The sequence below is a fragment of the Petaurus breviceps genome, unplaced genomic scaffold (genome assembly GCF_028583685.1).
Source record: "Petaurus breviceps papuanus isolate PSGF00001 unplaced genomic scaffold, PetGlider_PUasm1.0 38, whole genome shotgun sequence".
NCBI classification, from domain to species: Eukaryota; Metazoa; Chordata; class Mammalia; order Diprotodontia; family Petauridae; genus Petaurus; species Petaurus breviceps.
This window is the reverse complement of record NW_027186304.1, coordinates 19,641,254-19,666,752: the sequence shown is the minus strand read 5'-3', so window position 1 is coordinate 19,666,752 and position 25,499 is coordinate 19,641,254. Positions and strand designations below refer to the sequence as shown.

The 25,499-nt window shown below is 36.7% G+C and overlaps 1 protein-coding gene across 2 annotated transcripts in view; it reads right to left on the bottom strand.

Moving 5' to 3' along the window:
• Positions 1-25,499, bottom strand: part of SPIRE1 (spire type actin nucleation factor 1) — a 252,372-nt gene that overhangs the window by 39,150 nt on the left and 187,723 nt on the right. For both annotated transcript variants that reach the window (XM_069099610.1, XM_069099609.1), the window contains exons 7-8: positions 12,577-12,663; positions 8,207-8,336 (exon numbers count right to left, since the gene is read on the bottom strand). In XM_069099610.1, coding sequence (XP_068955711.1) covers positions 8,207-8,336; positions 12,577-12,663 — 217 coding nt within the window. The remainder of the gene's footprint in view (positions 1-8,206; positions 8,337-12,576; positions 12,664-25,499) is intronic.

Sequence of the window (25,499 nt, the reverse complement as noted above, 5' to 3'; positions counted from 1 at the left end):
ATCTTGTTTCTTGTCTGTAATAAATTATTTGGTTATAGTATTTGTTCTAATTTCTTTCTTTTTTAAGGGGATGGGGTGGGAATAAGCATTTATATAGTGCTTTCTTAGTCAGGCATCGTGCTAAGCCTTACAAATAAAACTGATGATCCCTGGTCTAAAATATATAAGAAGTTAACCAACCTTTTCTCTGTACAATATTTTGGCCACTGTCTCAAGATAAATACAGTGAAGATATAACTGGTCTTTTTTTATTACTTTTCCTTGACCACTGTTTTTATTCCTATAGGAAAGGTCAGCTTTATTATCACTCAAAACAGGACAAGTAGGCAGCATATGCCAGACAAGTCAAACAACCACCTGAACCACCATTTCTCCGGACAGAGATAGCCAAGGACTCAGACCCCAAGAGCCTTGGAGGTAATCATGTTCTACAAACACCAGCCTCCAGCCCCAGCAGCCATTATTGAGGGGAGAAATCGCTGTGGCGAAGGGGCCTATCTTCCTCATCACCAGCAGCAACAATTGCTGACAAACTGTCACCAACAAGCAGAGAAGTAACACTGACCAGACCACTGTAGGTCCTGTTTCCAGCCCAGCCCTCCCAGAGAGGCACAATTCCTGCCAGCTGCCAACCTACTGCCACTTACAGGGTCAGCAAGCCAGGGTAGCTGAAGCAACAAGGTATCCTGGAAGAGAAACAGGAGGTAGCATGTGCTAAGCAGGTCAAGCATCAATCCTACCCATGATCTCACATGCTTAAATTTTTCCTTTTCCTTAACACATGTAATGCTCTTTCAATTACACCCATATTTAATACATATGTTAATTTCTCCTGCATACTTACTAGATATATTCCCTTTTCTTCATACTACCAAAAAAATAAATCCTTGGCTAGCTGACTAGATGTTTTCATGCTTTCCAAGATTTTCCTCAAAATTTCTGGATCTCCTAGCCTTGTTTTTATCTTATCACTTTCTGCAGCACATAAAAATTTCCCACATTAAATTTTAAAGTCTTTCTGTATAATACAACCTCTTTCATAACAAGGACAATTAAAAGTATAATTTACTAAAGACTTTTACATGTATTATCTTAGGGGGCAAAATAAATTGCCATAGTAACAAGGGGATTCAACCCTGTGATCAAAGTCTTACTTTAAGTCCAATGCTTTTACTGCTACACCATAATGATTCTCACTGCCTCATCTTTTCTTTTCCCAATCCTTTTTGATTAATTCCCTTGATATTCTAGATATTTTGTTCTCCCAGATGAATTTTACTATTTTTTCTAGCTCTATGAAATAATTTTTGATAGTCTGATTGGTATGGCACTAAATAGGTAAATTAATTTAGGTAGAATTGTCAGTTTTATTATATCAGCTTGGTCTACCCACGAGCAATTGATATTTTTCCAGTTATTTAGATCTGAATGTATTTGTGTGAAAAATGTTTGGTAATTGTGTCCATAGAGTTCCTGGGTTTGTCTTGGCAAGTAAACTCCCAAATATTTTATACTGTCTATAGTAATTTTAAATCTAATTTTTCTTCCTATCTCTTCTTGCTGAGTTTTGTTGGCAATTTACAGAAATGCCAATGATTTACATGGATTTATTCTATAACCTACAACTCTACTTAAGTTGTTAATTATTCGAGTAGTTTTTTAATAGATTCTTTAGGATTCTCTTAAGTATACCATCATATCATCTGCAAAGAATGTTTCCTCATTGCCTATTCTAATTCCTTCAATTTCTTTTTCTTCTCTTACTGCTAAAGTTAACATTTCTAGCACAATACTGAATAATAGTGGTGATAATGCGCATCCTTGTTTCGCCCCTGAACTTACTGGAAAGCTTTTAGCTTATCCCTATTACAAATAATGCTTACTGATGATTTTAGATAGATACATACTAATTATGATTTTAAGGAAAACTCCATTTATTCCTATGCACTCCAGTGCTTGTAATAGGATGGGTGCTGTATTTTGTCAAAAGCTTTTTCTGCATCTACTGAGATAATCATATGATTATTGTTAATTTTGTTATGGTCGATTCGCTGACAGTTTTCCTAATACTGAACCAGCCCTGTATTTCTGGTATAAATCCCACCTGGTCACAGTGTATTATCCTTGTGAAAAACTGCTGTAATCTCTTTGTTGATATTTTATTTAAAATTTTGCCTCAATATTCATTGGGGAAATTGGTCTATAACTTTCTTTCTCTGTTTTGGTTTTTCCTGATTTAGGTTATCAGCACCATATTTGTGCCATAAAAAGATTTTGATAGGACTCCTTCTTTGCCTATTTTTCCAAATGGTTTATATACTATTGATATTAATTGTTCTTTAAATGTTTGGTAGAATTCACTTGTGAATCCATCTGATCCTGGGAATTTTACTTAAGAAGTTCAATGATGGCTTGTTCAATTTCTTTTTCTAAGACTGAGTTAAGTATTTTGTTTCCTCTTTTGCTAATCTGAGTAATTTACATTTTTGTAAGTATTCATCCATTTCACTTAGATTGCCAGATTTACTGGCACACAGTTGGGCAAAACAGCTCCCAATTATTGCTTTAATTTCCTCTTCATTGGTGGTAAAGTCATCCTTTTCATTTCTGATAGAGGTCATTTGGTTTTGTTCTTTCTTTTTTTTAATTAAATTAACCAAAAGTTTATCTATTTTATTGGTTTTTTTTCCCCATAAAACCAGCTCTTAGTTTTATTTATTAGTTCAATATTGTTCTTACTTTCAATTTTATTAATTTCTCCTTTTATTTTCAGAATTTCTAATTTGGTATTTAAATGGGAATTTTTAATTTGTTCTTTTTCTAGTCTTTTTAGTTACACCTCCAATTCAGTGTTCTGCTCTTTCTATATGTTATTCCTGTAAGCATTTAGAGATAAAAAATTTCCCCTAAGAACTCATTTGACTGCATCCCATTAAATTTTGGTATGGTGTCTCATTATTGTCATTCTCGTTGATGAAATTATTGATTGTTTCTATGATTTGTTGTTTGATCCACTCATTCTTTAGGATTAGATTGTTTAGATTCCAATTAATTTTTAATTTATTTTTTCATGGCCCTTTATTACATGTAATTTTTGTTGCATCATCATCCGAAAAGGATGATTTATAGTTTTGCCTTTCTACATTTGAATATGAGGTTTTTATCCCCTAATATATGGTCATTTGTGCAGATGCCATATACCACTGAGAAAAAAATATATTCCCTTCTATTCCCATTCAATTTTATCCAGAGGTCTACCATATCTATCTTTTCTAAGTTTCTATTCACCTCCTGCTTTCTCATTTATTTTGTGATTAGATTTATCTATTTCTGAGAGGGGGAGGTTGAGGTCCTCCACTAATAGAGTTTTGTTGTCTACTTCTTCCTATAACTCACTTAATTTCTCCTCTAAGAATATGGATACTATAACACTTGGTGCATACATGTTTAGTATTGATATTACTTAATTTTCTATGGTACCTTTTAGTAAGATGTAGTTTCCTTACTTATCTCTTTTAATTAGATCTATTTTTTGCTTTTGCTTTGTCTGACATCAATTCATATTCCTCTTTGAGACTTCCCATGTAGGTATTTTAACCTTGCTGTCCTCTTGTGAGTTTGTGTTTGAATCTTTCTTGAATCTTAGTCACTTCCTATGGTCAGGGCTTAAAGTCTATTTCATAACTTTTAAAGCTGAGCTGTGCTCCTGGGGCACAGAGGGCACTGTCCCAAGCTTCTTGTGCTAGGGGCTATAAGCCTGGTCACTAGCTGTCTGCACTGGGACCTCAGGTGCTGGTGGCTGGCCCACTACACTGGGGCCCACTAGTTGTGCCTGCTGTGCCAGGACCAAAGGGACTTGGTTGCTGATCTGTGCTGTGGCCAAGAGTTTCCCACTGGCTTGCCTGGTACACCAGCTATGCTGGACTGTGCTCTGCTTTTATCCAAGGAAGAAAGTCCTCCTAAGTTATCTCAAGCTGGAAAATTGTTTCACTCCATCTTTTTGCAGGCTCCAGAATCCATTTAGAGGCTTGATTTAACATTGTTTCCAAGGGAAACTGGGGAGAGTGCAGGCAACTTCCTGGCCTTTCTCCATCATCTTGGCTCTGCCCACCCCTATCCTTTTTGATGTTACTAAATGAACTTTTTTCATTTGGCTAGCAAGAAAGATCTAATTACAAGTAGGAAAAAAAACCCATCCCCCTCACTCCCCAACTCAAAACTCATCTTAAAATTCCATTGCTTCCAAAATGCCTGGCTGAGTTATGGACAGCAAGGTTGTTATTTTTAAAGCAATTCTTAATCTTATGAAACACATTATATTCTTTTCCTATAGATTCCAATAAGATTAGAAATCAGAATGCAACATAAAAGGAGAACTTTAAGAAACTTTGTTAAAAGGTAGCATGCTGTGATAGATGAGTAATAAGGAATAATAGAGGCCCAAACTTGTAGAGTACACAAAAGCCTCATACCTACTATTATACTTTCTTTGAGAAAAAAAAATCTGAAGGTTTTGCCATCAGAAAATGATAGGTACCTAATAATACTGCAAAATATGAAAATCATTATAGTTTAGTAGAAAGGAAATTACTTTTTAATAATGTGAGTTATTCCTTCTTTGGCTGTCTAGTACAAAGCTAAAAAAAAAAGGAAAGAAAAATGGCATACAATTAAAACAATTCTATCTTGACCTATTTAAACAAATTACTGATGACCAACATGGAATATTAATTGAAGAACACAGACACTGACTATAGCAATTTCATACAGAAATTCAACAAATATAAATGAACTGTTATGTGAGAAGGCCAAAAGAGCCTAAAAGGTGCCTTAGTTACTGAACATTCGACTTTCTTGTCAAGCAGAGAGATATGAAAGTCAAAGGCAAAATGAGTTTAGAATATAAACTTGTTTGCAAAATCTTATGGAGAATGATAAACAAAGATCCTTAATAGAATTTCCCAATAAAGTAGGAAGTAGCAAAAGGAGAGGAAAAGCAGTTTTAAGAAAGCTTAGTGAGAGATCCAACTCAGCAAAATTACCTCAAGGGTATTTAAGGATGAAAACAGATGGAAAAAAAATTGAAGAGATTTTCAAAAGAAATTCTTTACAATAAAAAAATGTATAGCCACCACAGATGGAGGGTAATATCACAGTCCTGGATGTGTTTTAACAGAAGGTCAAATGTTTGCTCTACAAAAAAAAGCCTTCTGGGGTGGCTAGATGGTACAGTGAATAGAGCACTGACCCTGGAGTCAGCAGGACCCGAGTTCAAATCCGGTGGCAGACACTAAACACAAAACTAGCCATGTGACCCTGGGCAAGTCACTTAACCCCAATTGCCCTTTCCCCCTCCAAAAAGGAAAAACAAACAAACAAACAAAAAAAGCCTTCCTTTCATCAGTTTTGGCACTCCCCTCCTTCTCCCTGATACTGATTACTCCTCTGCTTTTTATTCTGTGCTACTACTGTTCATGTTTTCCCATCAATCTTCAAAAGAGGAGATCCACCCAAAGCACTAGAGGCCTTTATTCCTCTTGTCATATACACTGGGCCTTATTCCTCGTCTAGATGACATCCCCAGCTATTATGGACCATTCCTCAAACCCTATCTTTCAAGGCTACAAAGACCAAGTTGCTTCAATGGATCCTCGTATGGCAAGGTCTCCAGGCCCTGTAGCATCCTAAATGCCCTTTCATTACCATATTACAGTTTATTAATGACCTTCTGAAAAAGGGTGTCTATAAGTTTGGAATCACTGAGAGCAGTATATAATTTCTGAAATACAAGCAAGCTTAATCTCCTAATGGAATTTTAGGTCCAGCTGATTATGTACTTTCGGAAAAGTGTCCATGATATATACACACAGAAGAACTTTTTTGATAGAGCTACTTCTATAGGTATGAAATATTATTTGGATAATTTGTTTTTTTCTCATTCACAAAACTGATTAACTGAGGAGGCAAAAGTGGTATTTTTATTACCGCTGTCCACTTAAGGGATTCACAAGAGAATGAAAAATTTCTGAATTGAATAGCTAGCTAAGAAAACGGTATCTGAGGAGGAAGAATATTCCAGGAATGAGAAAAAGAAAGTAAAAAAGCAGAGAGACAGGAGATGGAAGGTTATGTGTGAGGAATGGCAAGGAGGCCAGTATGGCTGGATAATATTGTACATGAAGGAGGGCAGTATGTAAGAAAACTAAAAGGAATGGTTGGAAACAAAAAGCAGTCATGTAAATGTCAGCTTGTAACAAGGAATTCAGTGGTGTGTCCTAACAATATGTGTTTTGCTGTTTAACATTTTTATCAATGATTTGGATGAAGGCACAGACAGCATGCTCACAAAATTTATGGATGACACGAAGCTTATAGCTAACCTACTGGATGGCAGAGTGAAGCTCCAAAGAGATCCTGACAAGTTAGAACAATGGGATGAATCTAGTAAGATGAAATTTAAGAGGCATTAATATAAAGTCTTTTTCCTTGGGAAAAACAATCAATTCCACAAGTACAGATAGGAGAGAAATAGCAGAAACTAGCACAGGGAGGGAGGTAGAGCAGTAGCACAGAGTACAGCCTTAATGTAAAAAAAAAAAAAAAAGGATTGTTGGCAAAGGTGGACCTGGTAGTATCACAGTGACTAGACCTTGGAGGTGGTGGCTTGGGGTCGGTAATGTTGTAGAAGTTGGCCAAGGGCCATAAGGAAAGGTACAGGGATGGTAGCTGCAGTGGCGAGGAAGGACTCCTACCATGTTTGCCCAGTTGACTGTGGAGGAACCTGAGACCTGGAAAATCTAAGTGATTTGAAGAAGATAATAAAGTGCATCAATGGCAAAGCTGAGGCAAGAGTCAAGGTCTCCAGACTTTTCACCGACTCGCTTTTCCACTCTAACACATTTGCTTCCCTTTTCCCCTCACTGGTTTATGAGAAGAGGGAAAAATGGAGTGAGGGCATTATTTGTGGCTCCTAGAGAAGAACTTCTTATATTCATTTGTATTCTGTGGCACTTCTAAATACTACTTTCTTTTTTTTTAAATTGTATTTTTAGTAGTTTTGTCTAATAAAAGAGAATCTGTCAAGTATTAGGTCTATCGTGTCCATTTTCTAGCTGCTACGAATGAAGACATCCCTCTGCTCCAAAAAGACAGGTTTCAGTATAGTCCTAAGCTCCAGTACACAAAAGTATTCTTTCTATTCATTCTTTTGTTGTTTCCATTCCAGAATTAAGCACTTTATCTCTTATTTCCTAAATTCTTACCATGCACTTTAATTAAGCTACTGAAATACAAATGAAAGAATGATGTACCTTAATATCTTTAAAATATATATTAATAAATTCCATAAATTAAAAAAGACCATAAGTATATATCTCAAGCTTTGTGAACAGTTAAATGATCTTGAATGATATGAAACAACTTAAACCTCGCTTCATCTAACATTATGACATGCTTGAACTAGTATCTGAGATAACAGAAGCATAAACTTAATCTATATAACTCCTATTTCCAAGACATAATACTAATAATGGTGAGAGGCATTCTGGCATAGAGAATAAGGAGCTGGCTTTGGATTCAGAATGACGGTCAAGTCCTGTCTCTAATACCTCCTGATTGTGTGATGCTGCACCTCTCGGTACCCCCGCCAACTCTGTCAGGCTGTAAGATGGAAGGAGTGCTGATCTACACTGCCAGAAGTTCATCATAGGGAGTTCATTATACTGATGAAATGACAGGCTGGGTAAAAACAATATGAAAATACCACTTTTATAAACTATTTTACAGCCTACAAAGCACTTTTACATACAATAATAACTCCTCTGGGTTTCATGTGACCCTATGAAGTAGACAGGAAACATACAGATCTATATCTCCAGCTTTTTTTTAACTTTACAGATGAGGAACAAAAAAGCCTGAAGAGGTTTAATAACTAGTCCAAGGTGACACAACATGTCGGTAGAAGAACCAAGATTTCCATGAGTTTATATTTCCTCTCATGTGGGTCAAAGGAAAGGAAAGTTTTCTGTTTATTAACTTGATTGTTTCTGATGTGAACTCTTTGGGGAAAAGGAAGTGGGAAGAAGTAACAATTTCAAGGTGCATTTTGTCCAATCTGAATGTCTTGGACAATCTGGGTGTCTACATGACAGACTTTCATGCAATCTGGGGCTTTTAAAAAGAAGACCATGATGACCAGTAGACTTACCTAACCTGCTACGCCTGATCTCCTCTGGTGAAACTGGGCGTAATTTTCTTTCTGCTTTGATTTCCTCCAATATTCTTTCATGAAGACTCCGTGGTCGTGGTGGAGTTGGTTTCAGTTTTCTGGCTGAGGCCTTGAAAAATAAAGAGAATTTAATAGTTTTGGATGTAAGTAATTTGCTTTGAAAGTAATTTTATACAAGGCTCTATGCACACAGCATAGTACTGTAAAGTTAAATTATAATGAATTGACAGAAATCTATATGTTCGATAAAAAAAAAATTATTAATTTCCTGCTATGTACCTTGCACTATGCTAAGCACTGGGGACACACAGAAAAAAGTGAAATAATCTTTGTATTTAAGAAGCTTACCAGGCAAACAACATATACATACAAATAAAGTATAACAAAATATATAATACAGCAGAATAGGGAGAACATTAGCAGTTGTCAATAAGATGGGATGCTATGATTAAATATTAAGTTTCCTAAAGTAATAGTGAATTGACAATTTTTGTTTCCTGATCTATTCATAAAAATTAATTTTTGGTTACTAGTTTTGCTAAAGATAAACTATTGTCACTAGAAAGGGCAATATATTAAAAGAACATTTTTGGGAAAATTTATCAAAAGTAAATAGAAGTTAAATAGAAGTAGTTCAAAGGCAATAAGTATAAACAGTTGGGTTGGTTAAAAATTGATCAAAGATACTTAATGAAATCCATGGAGGCTCTCAACGAGAAGATAGCAAAAAGTATATGTGGAAAGGTGAAGGATGCTATTCAATAGTTTTACTTCCTATAGTGAAAGGGTCTCTAATGCCTGAACTATAATCTAGGCTTTATTTTTTTGGAGGGGAGAAGGCAAGGTAATTGGGGTTAAGTGACTTGTCCAAGGTCACACAACTAGTTAAGTTTCAAGTGTCTGAGGCCACATTTGAAATCAGGACCTCCTGATTTCAGGGCTGATGCTCTATTCACTACGCTATCTACTTGCCCCAGGCTAGGCTTTTCTAATTCATTATTTGGGCAGCCCTGTAGCTCAGTGGATAGAGTACCAGGCCTGAAATCAAGAAGACCTGAGATCAAATCTAGCCTCAGACATTTACTAGCTGTGTGACCATGGACAAGTCACTTTACTCTGTTTGCCTACATTTCCTCATCTGTAAAATGAGGTGGAAAATGAAGTGGCAAACTGCTCCAACACTGTGAAGTTTAAGACAATCCAACAGTTTGTCAAGAGATCTATTTACAAAGAATGACTATGCAGGAAAGCACTGAATTAAGAAGCAGAAAGACCAAACAGTTACCATGTATCCCTCAGCAAGGCATTAAACTCTATGAGAGCTAAAAGTAATAACAGCATCTTGCTATCGGCGTGATTGTGAGGAACAAACGAGATACTGTTTGTAACTGCGTTACTGGACTACAAACCCTTAAAGGCTATATAATAGACGTGAGTAACTATTATGATCTTGCTTTATACGCAAGAATGAGGAGCAATGAGGATTTTGCTGCTGTACAACACGAGGAAGGGGAAGTAGCTTCTTGTGTCCCAAAGGCTGACGATATGGACTCAAAGGTGCCATTAGCAGAGATACTACTCAGAAAGAGTCCAAGAAGCACCCTGGTGTACCAGGGCATCCCCTCTTGGGCACACTAAAAGTTCTCTTTTGTTGAGCTTCCATAAACAATAGAAAATTTTGCTGCTTTCCTAAAGCATGTGTTCTGCATGTCAATCAGGCTGTAAGCATTTACTATGTGCAGACATTGTGTTAAGGCTGTGGAAACAATATACAAAAGAAAAAAAAACAGTTCCTGTCTTCAAGGAACTACCATCCTAATGGAGGAGAAATCAGATCATATAAAAATACACGTGATAACTAGAGAGGAGATGGAAAGTAACCTTAGAGGGGACGGCACTAGTAACTGGGAGGATCAGGAAAGGCTCCCCAGAAGAAGTGACACTTGAGCAGATTCTTAAAGGAAACCAAGGATTCTGACTCAGAGGCTGGCAAGGAGAGCATCGGGCAGTGTCTTCTTTGTCATTTGTATGCATTAGTATGAATTTTTATGGGAGTGAGGCACAATGGAAAATGGGGTTAGATGGCAAGCTAAACAAGACAACAGAAGAAACTCATTATAATGGAGGGCTCAGAACGAGTACATCAGAAATTCAACTCCATGAGGAGTACAGAGAACAGAAAGAACTAGAGAAATAAAGGGTCCAGGAACCAGTGAATGAGGGTCTCGAGAAGACAGCAAGGGGAATGGATAGTAAAAAGACTGAGGGAGAGAAATTCTTTCTGGAAAAGGGCTCAGAAGTGAAATTTTTAAAACTAAAAATAAGGACTAGTTTAAGGGAAGGAGAGGAAGGGAGATTTTACTTGACTGAGGGGAGGGGAAAGGGAAGAATTAAATAGCCAGATAAAAGCAGGAAAGAAAAGGGAACTAATAACATAAAACTTCAAAAGCAAAGGGATGGCAAACATTGCAGAGAGGGGAGAGGTCAGGGGTGGGGGAGAAGTAAGCCAGTAGGAACAGGGTTACCTTAAAAAAAATTAACCTAAAGTAACTGAAGAGACATACTTTTGTGTTTCTAGAAGGGATAGGGTGGGGAATCAAAACTTGAAGAAGAAGAAAAAAGAGTATATAGAAAGAAAAGAAGAGGGACCAGGATAGAGGTTTAGAGGACAACTATAATTAGTGTATGAGATCCGGTAAAAGATGCAACAAAAAAGACTGAGGAGTTGTTCAAGAAAAGGAGAGAACATACCGGAATAGATGGTCAACAGTGTCAGATACTGCCTAGTTCAAGAAGGACTTGAGGACCATGAAGAAGCTACTAGATTAGGCAACTAAGAGTTGACTGGTAACTTTGGAAAGAACAGCTAACTGGTGAGGTGGAAAGTCAGACTGCAGAGGACTTAGAAATGAGTGAGAGAAAGGAAGTGGAGGCATGAGTGTAGATGGCTTCTTTAAGGATTTTAGCTGAAAAGGGTAGGGGAGATGCAGGATAGTAGCTGGCAGATATGGTAGAATCTTAGTGAGGGTTCTTTTTTTAAGGATGAGGGAGACACGGGCATGTCAGAAAGCACCAGGGGAAAGAACCAGCAGAGGTTGGAAATCGGGGAGGAGAGGAATGGCTGAGGAGGCAATCTTCCAGAGAGTATAGGCTACTTGTCAAACATACATAAGTATGTATACACACATACATATACATATATATGTATACACATACACATATGTGCACATGCATGCATACATAAAGGACATAGAGATTAGGAGAAATAGCTAACATTTTGGAGTCAGGTTTTAAAAAGATCTTGAAAGGCTAGAACACTGGGTCAAATCTAATAAAATAACACTTAACATGTAAAAAAACATTATGTTCTACACTTGGGTTAAAAAAAATCAACTCCATGGCATTAGTAACAAAAGGCAAAAGTTGTAATAAGGTAGATTTCAACCTCATATAAGGAAAGATTTCCTAAAAACTCAAGTTGTCCAAAACTATTCTAGGCAGCTGCTGGAGATAATGGATTCTGTCCCTCTGTTAGTTTTCATGCTAAAGCTAGAAAAAACCTTGGAAGGGGCATTTTAGAGAAGGTGGAAGGAATTATGATTTTTATAGTAATCGTTATGATATGTGTAATTCTCAAGAATTGCCTTTTCTAGTTTGTGAGTCATGAGAATCAACAATGCAGCTTGAAATGATCAACATTCACAGTTATAGGCATCCTTGTGTCAGTATACCGTAAGTGAAGTGAATCAAAGACTGCAGAATCTGTTCCCATCACAGAACTCTGCTCCTGTGACCCACCAAGTCACAACCTCCAAAGACTGGATTCCACATTTGTTGTATTGTCTTCTCTTTGTGGGTTTGTCGTGGGAAACCACTCAAAGCCTTCCGAACGATTGTAATCCACCTACCCCTACCCCCATTCCCATTGTGATTTATGTATAAAATCTCTGTCTTCACTTAAGCAAGGTGGAATTCTGATCAGGAGAATTCCCGATTTGCGAATCTGTTCCTCATAATGAAACTAATTAATTAAATGGCTACGTGATCATTAGCACTTTGTCTCTGGCCTGCTGTTTCATCATCCTCAGGTTAGAGACTGGCTCCGTAAAATCTATTAACAAGTATAATTCAAGTACAGCTTAGGTTATTAGCCTTTAAGTCCTAACCACATAAGTAAAACATACATTTTGTTTATGGAGTCATTTTCTGTTAGTGATTTTGGCCAATAAGGCTTAATGCTGAATTAAGCATACAGACCAAATAAATTCCAGAGATGAGACTCTAGAAGAAATTTCATTAGTCTACCTCCACTCAACTACTACTAATAAAAATCATGTCAAAATGCATACTGGATTCAAGGGAGGTCGTGATCGAATGAAGTCCAGGATGATTTCATGAGCACTTTTCTTTAACCGAGGAGGAATATCGCCATTCACCTAAAAGAAAAGAAAGAAGAAAATGCTGTTTTAACTATGTTTAGGAGTTAATACATTCTAACAGAAGCATATGACTACAGGTCAATCATTAGAGAGCTCTGAGTCTAACTGAAATCTATGTATAGGATATAGAAGAATAACACCATAGTCATGTACAATCTTTCTTCACAAATGAACAAATTTTATGTTGATAACTAAAAATTTTGGTTTCCCTAATGGTTGATTACAGTGGGGACTATTTAAAGCTTTGACATTAAACCTAGTCCTATCATTTTGGAAAATTTTGTTAGACATATACATTTTAACACAGTTTTGAATTATCATATCAACTCCACAAAAAAATTAGATGCAGCATAAATGTAGGACAAAAATAACATTGTCTTATAGTTAGGTTTACTCACAGCAGCTTCACTGACATAGCTGTGGGAGCAAAGCTAAAAATAAATAATTAGCTTTACTTTGTTCAATGTGCACATGTCAAATCCTTGACCCCAACTATCTCTCAAATATATACCATTGGTCACAAAGGTATATGTGACCAATGGTATATATTGGTCACAAAGGCAAATGGAATTATGTGTATTGTTTAAAGAAATCTATTATAACTAGTAGGGAAAAGCCTATGCTCAACTTCATGCTCAGTAGCATTATTTTCATACATGAAGAATAAATCATGCTGAAAAAAAAATCTAAACTATAGAGAAAAGCAATGAAAAGCCAGGAATGCCTGGTTGAAGCAACAGGCATAATAATTTACATTTATGTAGTGTTTCCTGATAGCTGCACTCTAAGGGAGGCAATAGAATTATTCCCACTTCACAGATGACATGTAGAAGTGATTTGCCTCTGGTTACCCTAGTGAGGGAGAACCAGAAATAGAGCCCAAGTCAAACCTCCTGACTATGATTCCAGGACTCTTTCCACTGTAGAACACTGTCTCAGCAAACATAGATTCATGAGAATAGAGCAAGCCTCAATAAAGTTTGATCTGATTTCTAAAGGAAAAAGAGAATTTGGGCATTCCAGTTAAAAAAAAACAACAGAAAAATACCAAAGAAAAGGAAAATGGCACATACATGTGCACACAGAGAATGCACACGCACATGCACATACACACACACGCACACTAAAAAAACAACAAAAAAGAAAATAAGCAAAGCCAAGAAGACAACACAACAAAATCCTACAAAGCGAGAGAAATGACGAAAACATCAGAAGCAATGTCAAATACACTGAAAGATGTCATAAAACCAATAGATGACAGATTTAAAGAAATTAAAGAAAAATTAACCTTAGCAAAAAAAAAATTTGAGACAAAGAGCTTAAAGAAAGTAAAAGTTTTAAGTGGAATTAAAGGAAGAATTAAGAGGTACTAAAAATGGTGAAGATGGAATAAAAAAGAAAATGACCAATATGAAGATCATAATAAAAATTATTAATTTATAGAACCAATTAATAATTAACTTACTACAGCAGAAAACAGAATTAAAATCAGCATTGATCAACTGCAAAAATGCAAGAAAAAAATGTGAAGTCAAATGAAAGATCGTGTCTATATATTTTAGGTACAGCAATCCCAAATAAATGATAGCTCAGAAAAAGTAGGAAAAGCAAAACAATTAATGACATATCAGAAAAATGAAATTACCCCCAAATTTGAAAAAATAAAAATAGAATTAATGTGTTATATAAAATGATTAATTTGTAAATTACAATCAGTACATATTATATGTGTGGGTGTGGGTGTTAGCTTATATAAAAGCAATGCTATATGTTATTACCTTCCCAGGATCTCAGTTTGAAATGATCTGAGGGATCTAAAATCTAATATTACAATTACTGAGGTTTGTAATGAAACTAGAATGAATTCTCTTTATACAGTCCCAGACAATTTTTCATCTATTCTACAGGTGAAAATTTTCAGTGTTTCCAGTTCTTTGTCATTACAAAAAGTTGCTATAAATATAGAATTTCTTCACCTTTCTTTGATCTCTTTGGAGTAGAGACCAAATTGTGATATGACTGGTTCGGTGTGGGAATTTGTTTTACTTGACTATGCATGATTGTTAATACAAGGATTTTGTTTTATTTGGGGGGGAGGAAGAAATAGGAAATACAGAAAATGCTTACTAATTGGGAAAAAAAAAAGAAATGTCCAGTCACTGGGAAACTTTCTATTTTTTTTTCTTTTCAAAGGGTATTAAGGCTTTAAAAATCATTTAAGGTCATTCATTTCAACTTCGCTAAAAAGTCTTACCATAAAGTATGGGGAAAACATTAATATACTCCTCTTGTATGTAATTTATACAATTCTATACAGAAGAAAATACATGCTAGGATTGATATTAGTATGATAAAGTACTTGCCAATGAGTCCTCAGAGCATACACAAAATTCTCCTTTACCTCTCTGCAGTTTTTGACGTGGCTGATATATTCACTTAACCATTTTGTCCTTAATACATTCTTCTCTCCTGATTTTCCTGACATTGCTTCCTCCTGGTTCTCTTCTTACCGATCTGACTATTCCTTCTCCATATCCTTTGCAGGATCATCCTTCAGGTTACACCCACATATGAGAATCTCCCGAGGTTTCAGTCTTTGGTCCTTCTCCCTCCCTATTACACTTGGTGATCTGAACAGCACCCAAAGATTCTATTATCTCAAAGCATATGATTCTCATTTCTCTTTGTCCAGCCCTAACCTACTTTCTGACCTCCAATCTCACAATGTTGTTGCTGTCCAGTCATTTTTCAGTTGTGTCTAACTCTATGTGACTCCATTTGGGATTTTCTTGGCAGAGAGATACTGGGAGTGGTTTGCCATTTCCTTCTCTAGCTTATTTTATGGATAAGGAAACTGAGGCAAACAGGATTAAATGACTTGCCCATGGTCACACAGCTAATAAGTATCTGAGAACAGTTTTGAACTTAGGCAGAGGAGTCTTCCTGACTCTAGATCTGGCACTCTATCCACTGTATCATCTAGCTACACGACCCCAGTTTCATGAAGTGTCCATTGGATACCTCAAATTGAATGTCCCATATACATCTTAATATGTCCAAAAAGTAAATCATTATCTTCCCCATCTAGACCTTCACTTCCTTCCAACTTCCCTATTACTTTTGAAAGCATCCTATTCTCCCAGATCACCAGGCTCACAGTCTAAGTATCATCCTCAATTCCACATCTTCATCGTCTTTCCCATCACCTTATTCAATTAGCTGCTAAGTCCTGTAGAGTTTATCTACCTAACAACTCCTACATATTTTCCCTTCTCTACTCACACTGACATGAGCTAGACTATGCAAAAGCCTCCCTGGAGGGTCTCCCTGCCACTAGCCTCTCCTTATTCCAGTCATCTACTTAGCTATCAAAAGTAATCTAACTTAACATACAGGTCTAACCACATCATTTCCCCCCACCCCTACCCCACCATTCCATGAACTTCAGTGCCTCCCTATTACCTCCAGCATCAAATAAAATCTTCTGTTTGGTTTTTAAAGCCCTTTATAACCCGGTCCCTTCTGCTGTTCCAGTTCTCTTACATCTTACTTCCCCCTACATAGTCTATGATTCAGCATCACTGGCCTTCTTCATGTAACTCACAAAAGATACTCATCTCTTGGCTTCGAATGCACTTTTACTGGGGGGTGGGTTCCCCTTCTCTGTTTCTTGGCTTCCCTGGATTTCTCACTGAAAGTAAGATATCTTTCTTTCCCAAAGTCCCTTATTGCTAAAGCCTTCCTTGTGTGATCATCTCCTTCACATACCTGGCTTGTATATAGTTGTTTGCATGTTAACTCACCCATTGGACTGTGAGCTCCTTGAGGGCAGAGGCTGTTTTTGCTTTCCTCTGTATCTCCTGTACTTAGCAAAAGTCCTGCCACATAGTAAGTGCTGACTCAATTTTTGATTACTTGACTTGCCTTCTCTGCCATCAGCACCAGAACAGGGAGGTTTGGTCACTATGACTATGACTGGAAATGTATGACAATGGAGCCTTTCTCATTCCACTTCAGAGCTGAGCAAGTATCCCCTATTGTTTCCTGTTACATTACTAAGAGGGAATGAAGTCTTTTAACTGGCTGCATGGCCAGCAGTAGCGTATACAAGGGCAACTGCAGCTTTCTATGAGGGGAAAGAAAAGCTGGCTTCAGGGCAGGGGTAAGGAAAGACAGAGGACTACCCATAGGAGTGACCTACTGCTGCCCTCTTTACTTCCCCACCAGGCCACCACCTATTTTGTTTCTTCTAACTCGTGTTTATCTTTCTCCTGAATGTAGGTGAATGACTATCCAAGAAGGAATGGGTGAGATTATGACTTTATGAGCACTGAAAAGTGAAAGAAGAATTAAAAACTCCCTCTCAAGTGGGGCCAGTAGTAGCAACAGTCGAGTCCAGGGGGTGGGTAGGGGCAGCCCAGAACAATAACCTGCCAGACCTAGAACAGCAGAGAACAGACCCAACAGCCAAGATACCATGTTCTATAAAATTGGGAGCCAGTTGTTCATTGGCTACACCAAATCTGGGAGAGAACAGAAAGAGAACTTTTTAAAGGGATGAAAGGACTTACTCCATGGAGGCGGCAGGCAAGTTTGAGTTCACCCTCCTAGGGACTAAATAAGTGTGTAGAGAGGAGAATGTGTCATAATTCAGGGAGATATTAATGTACTTTTGGTACATTCTATACTTTTTCATTAAATATTCCTTTATAAAAGCTAATATGGGAGGTGTACCTAGCATACTCTGAGGACTCTACCTGCTGGTCAATGCAAGTAGAGGTTAGAAGAATGAATTTCCCAGAGCATTAGAATTATAGCTAGGTCCTAATTAGCAAGAATAATGAATTGCCTGAAGTGGTCACTTTGAAGATAAAACTACAAAAAATATTGTAATTAATTCTAGTCCAACTGAAATACTTAGTATGAATTTGAATAACGTAACCACTTTCAATGATTCTTACTACAGTTATGCCCCCATTAGTGCGAATTAGGAATCCCATGAAGTAGAAGCATTTATTATGAATTTGCACTATTACAAGTCAGAATTACATAAAATACGGCCACTGGTTCCAGCCTAATAGAAATCTGCATAGGAATTTGAATAATGCAACCACTTCAGAGGATTCATTATTTATCTGTATAATCAGAACCTAGCTATGTTCAGGACCTAGTTGTACAGCAACGAACTTAGAGAAAACCAGGCACCACCATAGAATCACAAGATTTAGAGCTTTCAGAGCAAGTCATTAACTTCCTTACTTCTTCAGATAACACAAAAGGTCTGATTTTGGCTCTGGGCATTTTATCTGACACTTCCCCCATGCCTGAAATACTCTATACCTGTTCTCTGTCTCCTGCCTTCTCTGGCTTCCTTTAAGTCCCAACTAAAATCCCATCTTCTACAAGATTTTCCTCAGTCCCTCTTAATTCTAGTGCCTTCCTTTTCTTATTTCTTTTTATCCTTTATATAACTTGTTTGTATACTTGGTGTCTCCTCCATTAGATTTTGAGCTCCTTGAAGGCAGGGGCTCTCTTTTGCCTTTTTTTCATCCCTGGCGCTTAACATATTGCTTGGCACATAGTAGGCATTTAATAAATGTTTATTAACTGATCATATCATATGACTTTCCAGCTCAAGCTTCAGTGGTTCCCAATTGCCTCTAGGATAAAAACACACTTCTCTGTTTGACATTTGAAGCTTTTCACAACATGACTCCATCCTGCCTTCCTAGGCCAATTTCACATTGCCCTCCTCCACACATTCAACATTTAAGCCAAATTTGCCTATTTGATATTCTCTGAACACAACATTCCATCTCCCATCTTTTTAAAAGTTACTCTTCATGCCCAGAATCTTTCCTCATCTCTGTCTCAAAGCTCAGGCCCAGCTCAAGAATTATCTCCCATATAGAAAGTCCTGATTTCCTCCTCTTTCCAATTGAGACTCCCCTGCCCCCTAAAAATTAACTTATATTTACTTTCTACATATATTGTACTTCTCTGTCTTCAGTCCATTCCCCTGCCCCATAGAATGTCAGTTCCTTAAAAGCAGGCATGTTTTGTTTTTGTCTTTGCATACCCAGGACCTAGCACAGAGCCTAGGATATAGTGCTATTAAATATATTTTTAAAGAATGAATGCTCAAGGTCACACATTCTGAATATAGCTGAAATTTCAACAAAGATCTTCTGACAGCAAATACATTATTTTTTTCTTTCTACAACATATACCACAATACAACCCTTATAGCTTGGAATGAAATAAATACAAATAGAAAAGTATAGCACATGGTATTGGGGCATGTTCAAAAAATAGGATTCATACCTACCTACTGCTTATGAAAATATTTAGTTTCAAACTAAACACATATTAACATTGATGGAAGACAATAAAAACAGTTCTTGCTTTGACAACCACCAAAGAGAAATTTTTTTTCATTATTTATAATTTAACAAGAGAATTCCAACTAAAATTATAGAGCAAATGAAAAAGATTTCTGTATTTCACAGAATGAAGAGTTAATACTACTCAAAAACTGTCAGGAGTTGTTATAACCAAAGCAAGAAGAAAAATGTAAGCCTATTTAGAGTAGAAGGGAAACAAAGATATTATTTTTATTCACTTTTATTCACTTAAGCACTCACCACTTTCAAGTTCAAAGAAATCCATGTCATTGGCATTTCAAACTTAACATATCTAAAACAAAACTCATCTTTTCTCCCTTTCACTTATCTCTCCTCCCAATTTTTCCATTTGAGTTGAGTACAGCTGACTTTCTATTTACCCAAGTTTGCAACCTTGAAGTCACCCTGACTCTTCATTCTCCTTCAACCCCTGAACCTAACAGTTGCCAAGTCTTATCAATTTTACCTTCATGATATCTCTTGTAATCATGACCTTCTCTCTACTTTCCACATCTTAGTTCAGTTCTTCATCACTTCTTGAAGAAACCAGTGGTCCCTAACTTTTTAAATCCTATACCTCCACTAATAAAATTTTTTTAAGCATACAACCCTAATATACACATATTTTATATAATATACATATACTATTATAATAACACATCATTCAAATTAAAAACATCCACAAAATATAAATTAAGGGGAAAATAATGAAATATTTTTTTTTAATTTTTTTTAATTTCTTAGTAGTACAAATTTTTTTTGCTTTCAAAGAGCAATGTAATTGAATATGTTTTGCTATTTTAAAGTAAATTTTATTAATACTGTTAGTTTTTCTTACATCACTAAAATTTCTCCCAGTATTCCTCCTCCTGAAAGTAATGAAAATGGAAAGAAGGGAGAAAGGAACTAAGAAATACTTTTCTGTGGGACACTATACATATTTTATTTTAATTTTTTTGCTTTTTGGAGGGGCAATTGGGGTTAAGTGACTTGCCCAAGGTCACACGACTAGTAAGTGCTGTGTTAAGTGTCTGAGACCATATTTGAACTCAGGTCCTCCTGACTCCACTGCTCCTGCTAGCAGCCCTAGGAGGCAATATTTTGAAAACAAAATCCTTTGCAATTCAAAGATAAATGAGAAAAAGGCTATAGTTTAGTGAAAATTCTAATTACAGATATTTTTTTTAAATGTGAAATTGTACAAACATAATTTCTTTGCTTTTTCTATTTGCTTTTTACATGAAAGATATGACTCTTGTGCTAATCTCTCTGTGACTTTTTGCTTAGTCATAAAACAGGCCTAAACTAGATGATCTTTCTAAGCTCCTTTCTAGCTCGATGACTCTGTTACAAAATCTGAAAGCAGCTACACGGTCCTCTGAAGTTTTTTCTCGTCCAGGCTAAACTTCCTCAATTGTTTCAATTGATGCTCATATGGTTAAGATTTCTAAGCCCTTGACCATCCTGGTTACTTCTACTAAAGCTCTCCAGCTGAGCAATAATTTTTCTAAAATGTGGTGCCCAGAACTTAACTTGGAGCAACAAATACCTAACATCACCACACACACACACCCCTCAAAAACTTATCATATTTTAATAGAACTTATTACTGATGTTAACAGTTCTTTGAGAATCAGCTCTCTCTGTGGAAGCAAATCATGGACTGGGAGAGCAAAGATCAAAATTAATAACAAGTCAGAAGAAAGGATAAGGGTGAGAAGAAATACAATTCCAACCTGATTTATTTAAGCAAACTATCAACTCCAAAAAAAACCCCAACAAAAAACACAATGAAAAAGATATTGAATCCACCGTTTCTTTTATTTAAATTTTCCCTTTTATTATTTCATATTTATAATTTGTGTTCAATGTAAATCAGTTCCATAACATGAGGGCAGTTATATGACTCAAAGTATAAAGATACAAGCACAATGTACAATAATCTCATAGAGCAGAATGTAAGAATGTCCATCCCCCACAAAAAAGCTTGAAACATTTTGCATTGGAATGTTTCAGGGCTGGCTGCTACAGACACTAAATATTCTTTGCTTTTCTACGAAGGAAGGATACTATAGTCACATTGGATACTAGAAAACCTAAGCAGTAGTATATGTGAACCAATAATTAAAAATTGAGGCAGTTGTGACTTTCCTAGATAAAGTTTGCTTTAGTCTAAGTATCAGTTTTTATTAAGTTAAAATAGTGAACGATGTTTCAAATGTAGTTTTTAAGAAATTTACAACCAGTTTTAAAATTATTTAAAGAAATAACATAAAATAGGACTTATGAATTTCAAGCAATATGATTAAAGCCCCAGAACTCACATTACAAATATTCAATTTTTGTAAATATTTGTCATCTTTTTGTTTTGCCTCTTAAGTTTTAAGACTTTTGCAAAACCTTTAAAATATATTATTATCAACTGAAAGTTAATCAAGATTTACAGAAATAAATTCGGTGTTTGATAGTTATTCAAGAGATTATGTATTTAAAATTCTTTGAAATTAAGAAAAGTAAGGTATATGACATATAACATTTGGGGGATCTAATTGAAATGTATCTCTATTCTTTGACTTGATTTTATTTTGGGCCACATTTACTAATTTTGGCTATTACTTTGGAAAGGAACAAATACATCCTTGCGGCACATACCATATTTTATAAGGTTTAAATGCAATGTCAAATCCAAAGCTTCAGAGAAAATATCTCAGTTGTGAAAAGAACATTTTAAAAATTACCAAGATTATATGATCATTAAATTAGTACTGCTTAAATACATAAACTGATGTTTATGTTCCTTTTACTGTACACATAAATAGAAATATAGAAGCCTTTTATATTGTCTGTCTAATCATTCGTGGTCATGAAAAGTCAATAAACCAAAGTAATAATGGAAATTTTATCCCATACCCGGGGTCCTTCTATTTTTTTGAGCAAGTCAAAAATATTCTTGATTTCTGACACTGATTTTAACATTGGAGGCGAAAATCATTTAATCCCAGCCAAGGCCTTAAAGGCTTTTCATTTTTTTAAATTTCTAATAACTAAAATTTGGGATATGAGTCTGTGACCTCTAGATTCAATTTATGTCAAAATTAAGTAGTGGAATGGCGTGAACTTGGGAACTTGGTAAAGATGTCTTGACTCTTGCTTTGAGTACTTATAGATGCAGTCATATTATTTAGGCAGAGTTAAGGAAGCATAACTAGTTACCTGAGGTTCTCAAGAGTAGAGATGCAGAAAGAAAGGAGAAAGAGAAAAACAAGAAGCTGGTAATTGATTATAGTTTCAGTGGAGTGATAGGGTTAAAAGTGGCAGGGAGTTCTCTGATCAGTGAGATCTCATTCTTACCCTACATTAAAGCAATAAAATATTTTACTCTCCAGGGAAGGGAGAGAGGGATAGAAGGGTCTGAGTGCTGTTTGTATGTAGACTTTTAAAAAGTCTTTAAATAACTCTAGGGAGCTGCACCCTCCAAAAAGCCCACTAGGATATTTCAGCATATATAAAAACATGTAAATGGAAACACTTCCATCATAATTAGAGATTTAGTCTTTTTTCAGTTGGTAATACTATAAATTTCTGCAAACGAGGAAAAGATCTCCTTTTTGTCCTGTCATCCCCTCCACATAACAGACATTTAATTAATTAATATTTATTGACTAACTGAATGTTTACTGATGAAATGATTGGGAACCATGTGCTTCTCAGATCTACTTATCTAGCCTTAACCTTTCTTGACTTCTGATCTTGTTTCACCAACTGCCTATTACACATCTCAGACTGGATGTCTTATAAACACCCTGAACTCCACATATTTCTTCCCAACTTCGCAGGTACTTTTGATGGCACCACCTTTCTCTCAAGTCACCCAGGCTCTCAAACTAAGTGTCACCCTTGAGTTTCCACTCTCCCATCCCAGCCCACCCCTTTCTCCCTCCCCCCCTCCCTGTTCAATTAGTTGCCACTCCTTGTAGATTCTTCCTGACATTTCTGGTATACATCCCCTCCTCCACTCCTACTGCCATCCAGTACAAGTCTTCATTATCTCAAATCTCTCCCCACTGCAGTCCACCCAAGTTTAGCTACCAAAGTCATCTTCCTAAGGTGCTGATCTGATTGAGTGGCACTCTCCGCTTTCTCTACCTACCCTAATCCCCATTCAATAGACTCTAGTGACTCCCTATCATCTCCAGGGTGAAATGTAAAATTTTCTGTTTGCTTTTAAAGCTCTTCCCACTTTTCCTTACTCTTCCTACCCCCCAATCAAGTAGCCTCTGATCGAGTGACACTGACCTTCTTGATATAATTCATGCAAGACACTGCATCTCAAGGCTCCACATACACTCCCCTAGGACTCCTGGAATTCTTTCCTTCCGCATCTCTGCTTTCTGCTTTCCTTCATGACCCACGCCGGTTTCTTCTGTAAGAGGCCTTTCCTACTCCCCATCTCTGCTCGTGCTCCCATTTGCCGTGTGTATGTGTACATACCCACATCTTGCTGGCACAGAATTGTTTGCATGTGACCTCATCCATTAGACTCTTAACTCCTTGAGGGCAGGGCCTGTTTTTGTCTTAGCGTCCCTAGTGTTTCACACAGCGCTTGGCACGTAAGTGCTTTATAAAATGCTCATAGCCTTTCCTGATCCCCTCAGGGACTTGTACTTAACCCCCCTAAAGATTTATTTTGTAACCATTTTGCATATAGAGGCCTAAGTGTCTTTTGCCTCCACAGAAAGTATACTCCTTGAGGGCCGGCACTTTTACTTTGGCCTTTGTAGTCACAGAATTTAGCTTTATGCCTAGGCACAGAGAGGACTTAATAAATGCTTGGCAATTGATCTGTTAAATTTACCTTAGACTTCACATGGATTAGGTCTCAAGACTGGAGTTTGATGATATTCTAGAACATTATTAACTCCAATAATGTTATTTCTTGGACAGAAATAGTCACAAAATGGTGTTTCTTGTGTCTTCCCACTTTAGAGTACTAACTTCGTGGTAGGGTGATGCCACTGATCTACTTTCCTCAGACTTAGCTGGTTATTTTTGGATAGGTATTGAAATATTTGATTTATTGATTTTAATTATCTCAAAGGCTGCAAAGTCTCCCACGTTTTATACAAGACATACAACACTAAGAATATATGTGTTGGGACTAAGTTTCCTTTTTACTTCACTAGAAGGCCTGAAAAGAGATTATAGGGTTACAGATTGAGAGATGAAAGGGATTTTAGAATCCAGCCAAACTATCTCATTTTAGTGAAAGGACACAGGCATGGAAAGGTTAAGCAGGCTGTCCAGGGTTATATAGTTAGGAAATATTGGAGGCAACACCTGAATGCAGATCTTCCTCTCTCTAATTGTGAACGATGTGGCATTCACTAGATGTACCTTCTCCTTGGTTGTGGTGATTTACAGGAAAGACCCAGCAGGGAGAGAAAACACCGCTGCTAATTGCCAGCTAGCTCAATCCTAATGTATACCCAAATATTCCTGCACTCTTCCTTTCTTTGGAGACAACATAATTTTTTTTTTCAGCAGAGCAAGCAAGTCTGTCTTAAGTAGTTGTTCATGTCCATCAGAAGGGAACATAAAGCATTCTCTACTGTTCTGTTGTTGCTGTTCACTCGTTTCAGTCATGTCCAATTCTTTGCCATTTCCTTCTCCAGCTCATTTTACAGATGAGGAAACTGAGGCAAACAGGGTTAAGTGACTTGCTCAGGGTCACACAGCTAGTAAGTGTCTGAGGCCGGATCTGAATTTAGGTCTTCCTGACTCCAGGCCCAGTGCTCTATCCACTGCACCACCTAGCTGCTCATTCTCTGCTGGAACAGAGAACATTGAAAGGTAGGAATCAACAAAAGCCAACCAAAGCTTTGGGTCCAGTAAGATCTTTCAAACATTCTAGTTATTGCATAGCACAGAGATCTTAGTTGTTGTGTGATACAGAGTAGATGGCTCTTTCTTCTATTACATCAAAGAAATACGGTATTGATTTAAATCTGACCAAATGAAAACTGAATTTTCTAGCATTTTCCACATCTTTTTAAAGAGGAAGACATAATGAATGTCAAATAAAACTCTTTCCCAATTTTCAACCAATCCTTATCCCCTGGCTCCTGCTATGCCCCCATCCTTAAGTGGACTCCTCTTATCTCCTAAAGTCATAACCCTATAACTATTCTCTCTTTCAATTACCAAACTCCAAGAAAAACAAAACAAAAAACCCCTCCCATTACCAAGTGTCTCTCCTTTCTCACCTCCTACTCATACTACTTTCTAAGCACTTTGAAACCCAACCTTGAGTCCATACAGTCAAACTGAAACCACCCTCTTCAATATCAACAATGACCTCTTCTCTACTGAACTCAAAGGCCTTTTCTCAGCCCTTAGTTCTAGGGAGCATTTGACACTGTTGACCCCCCC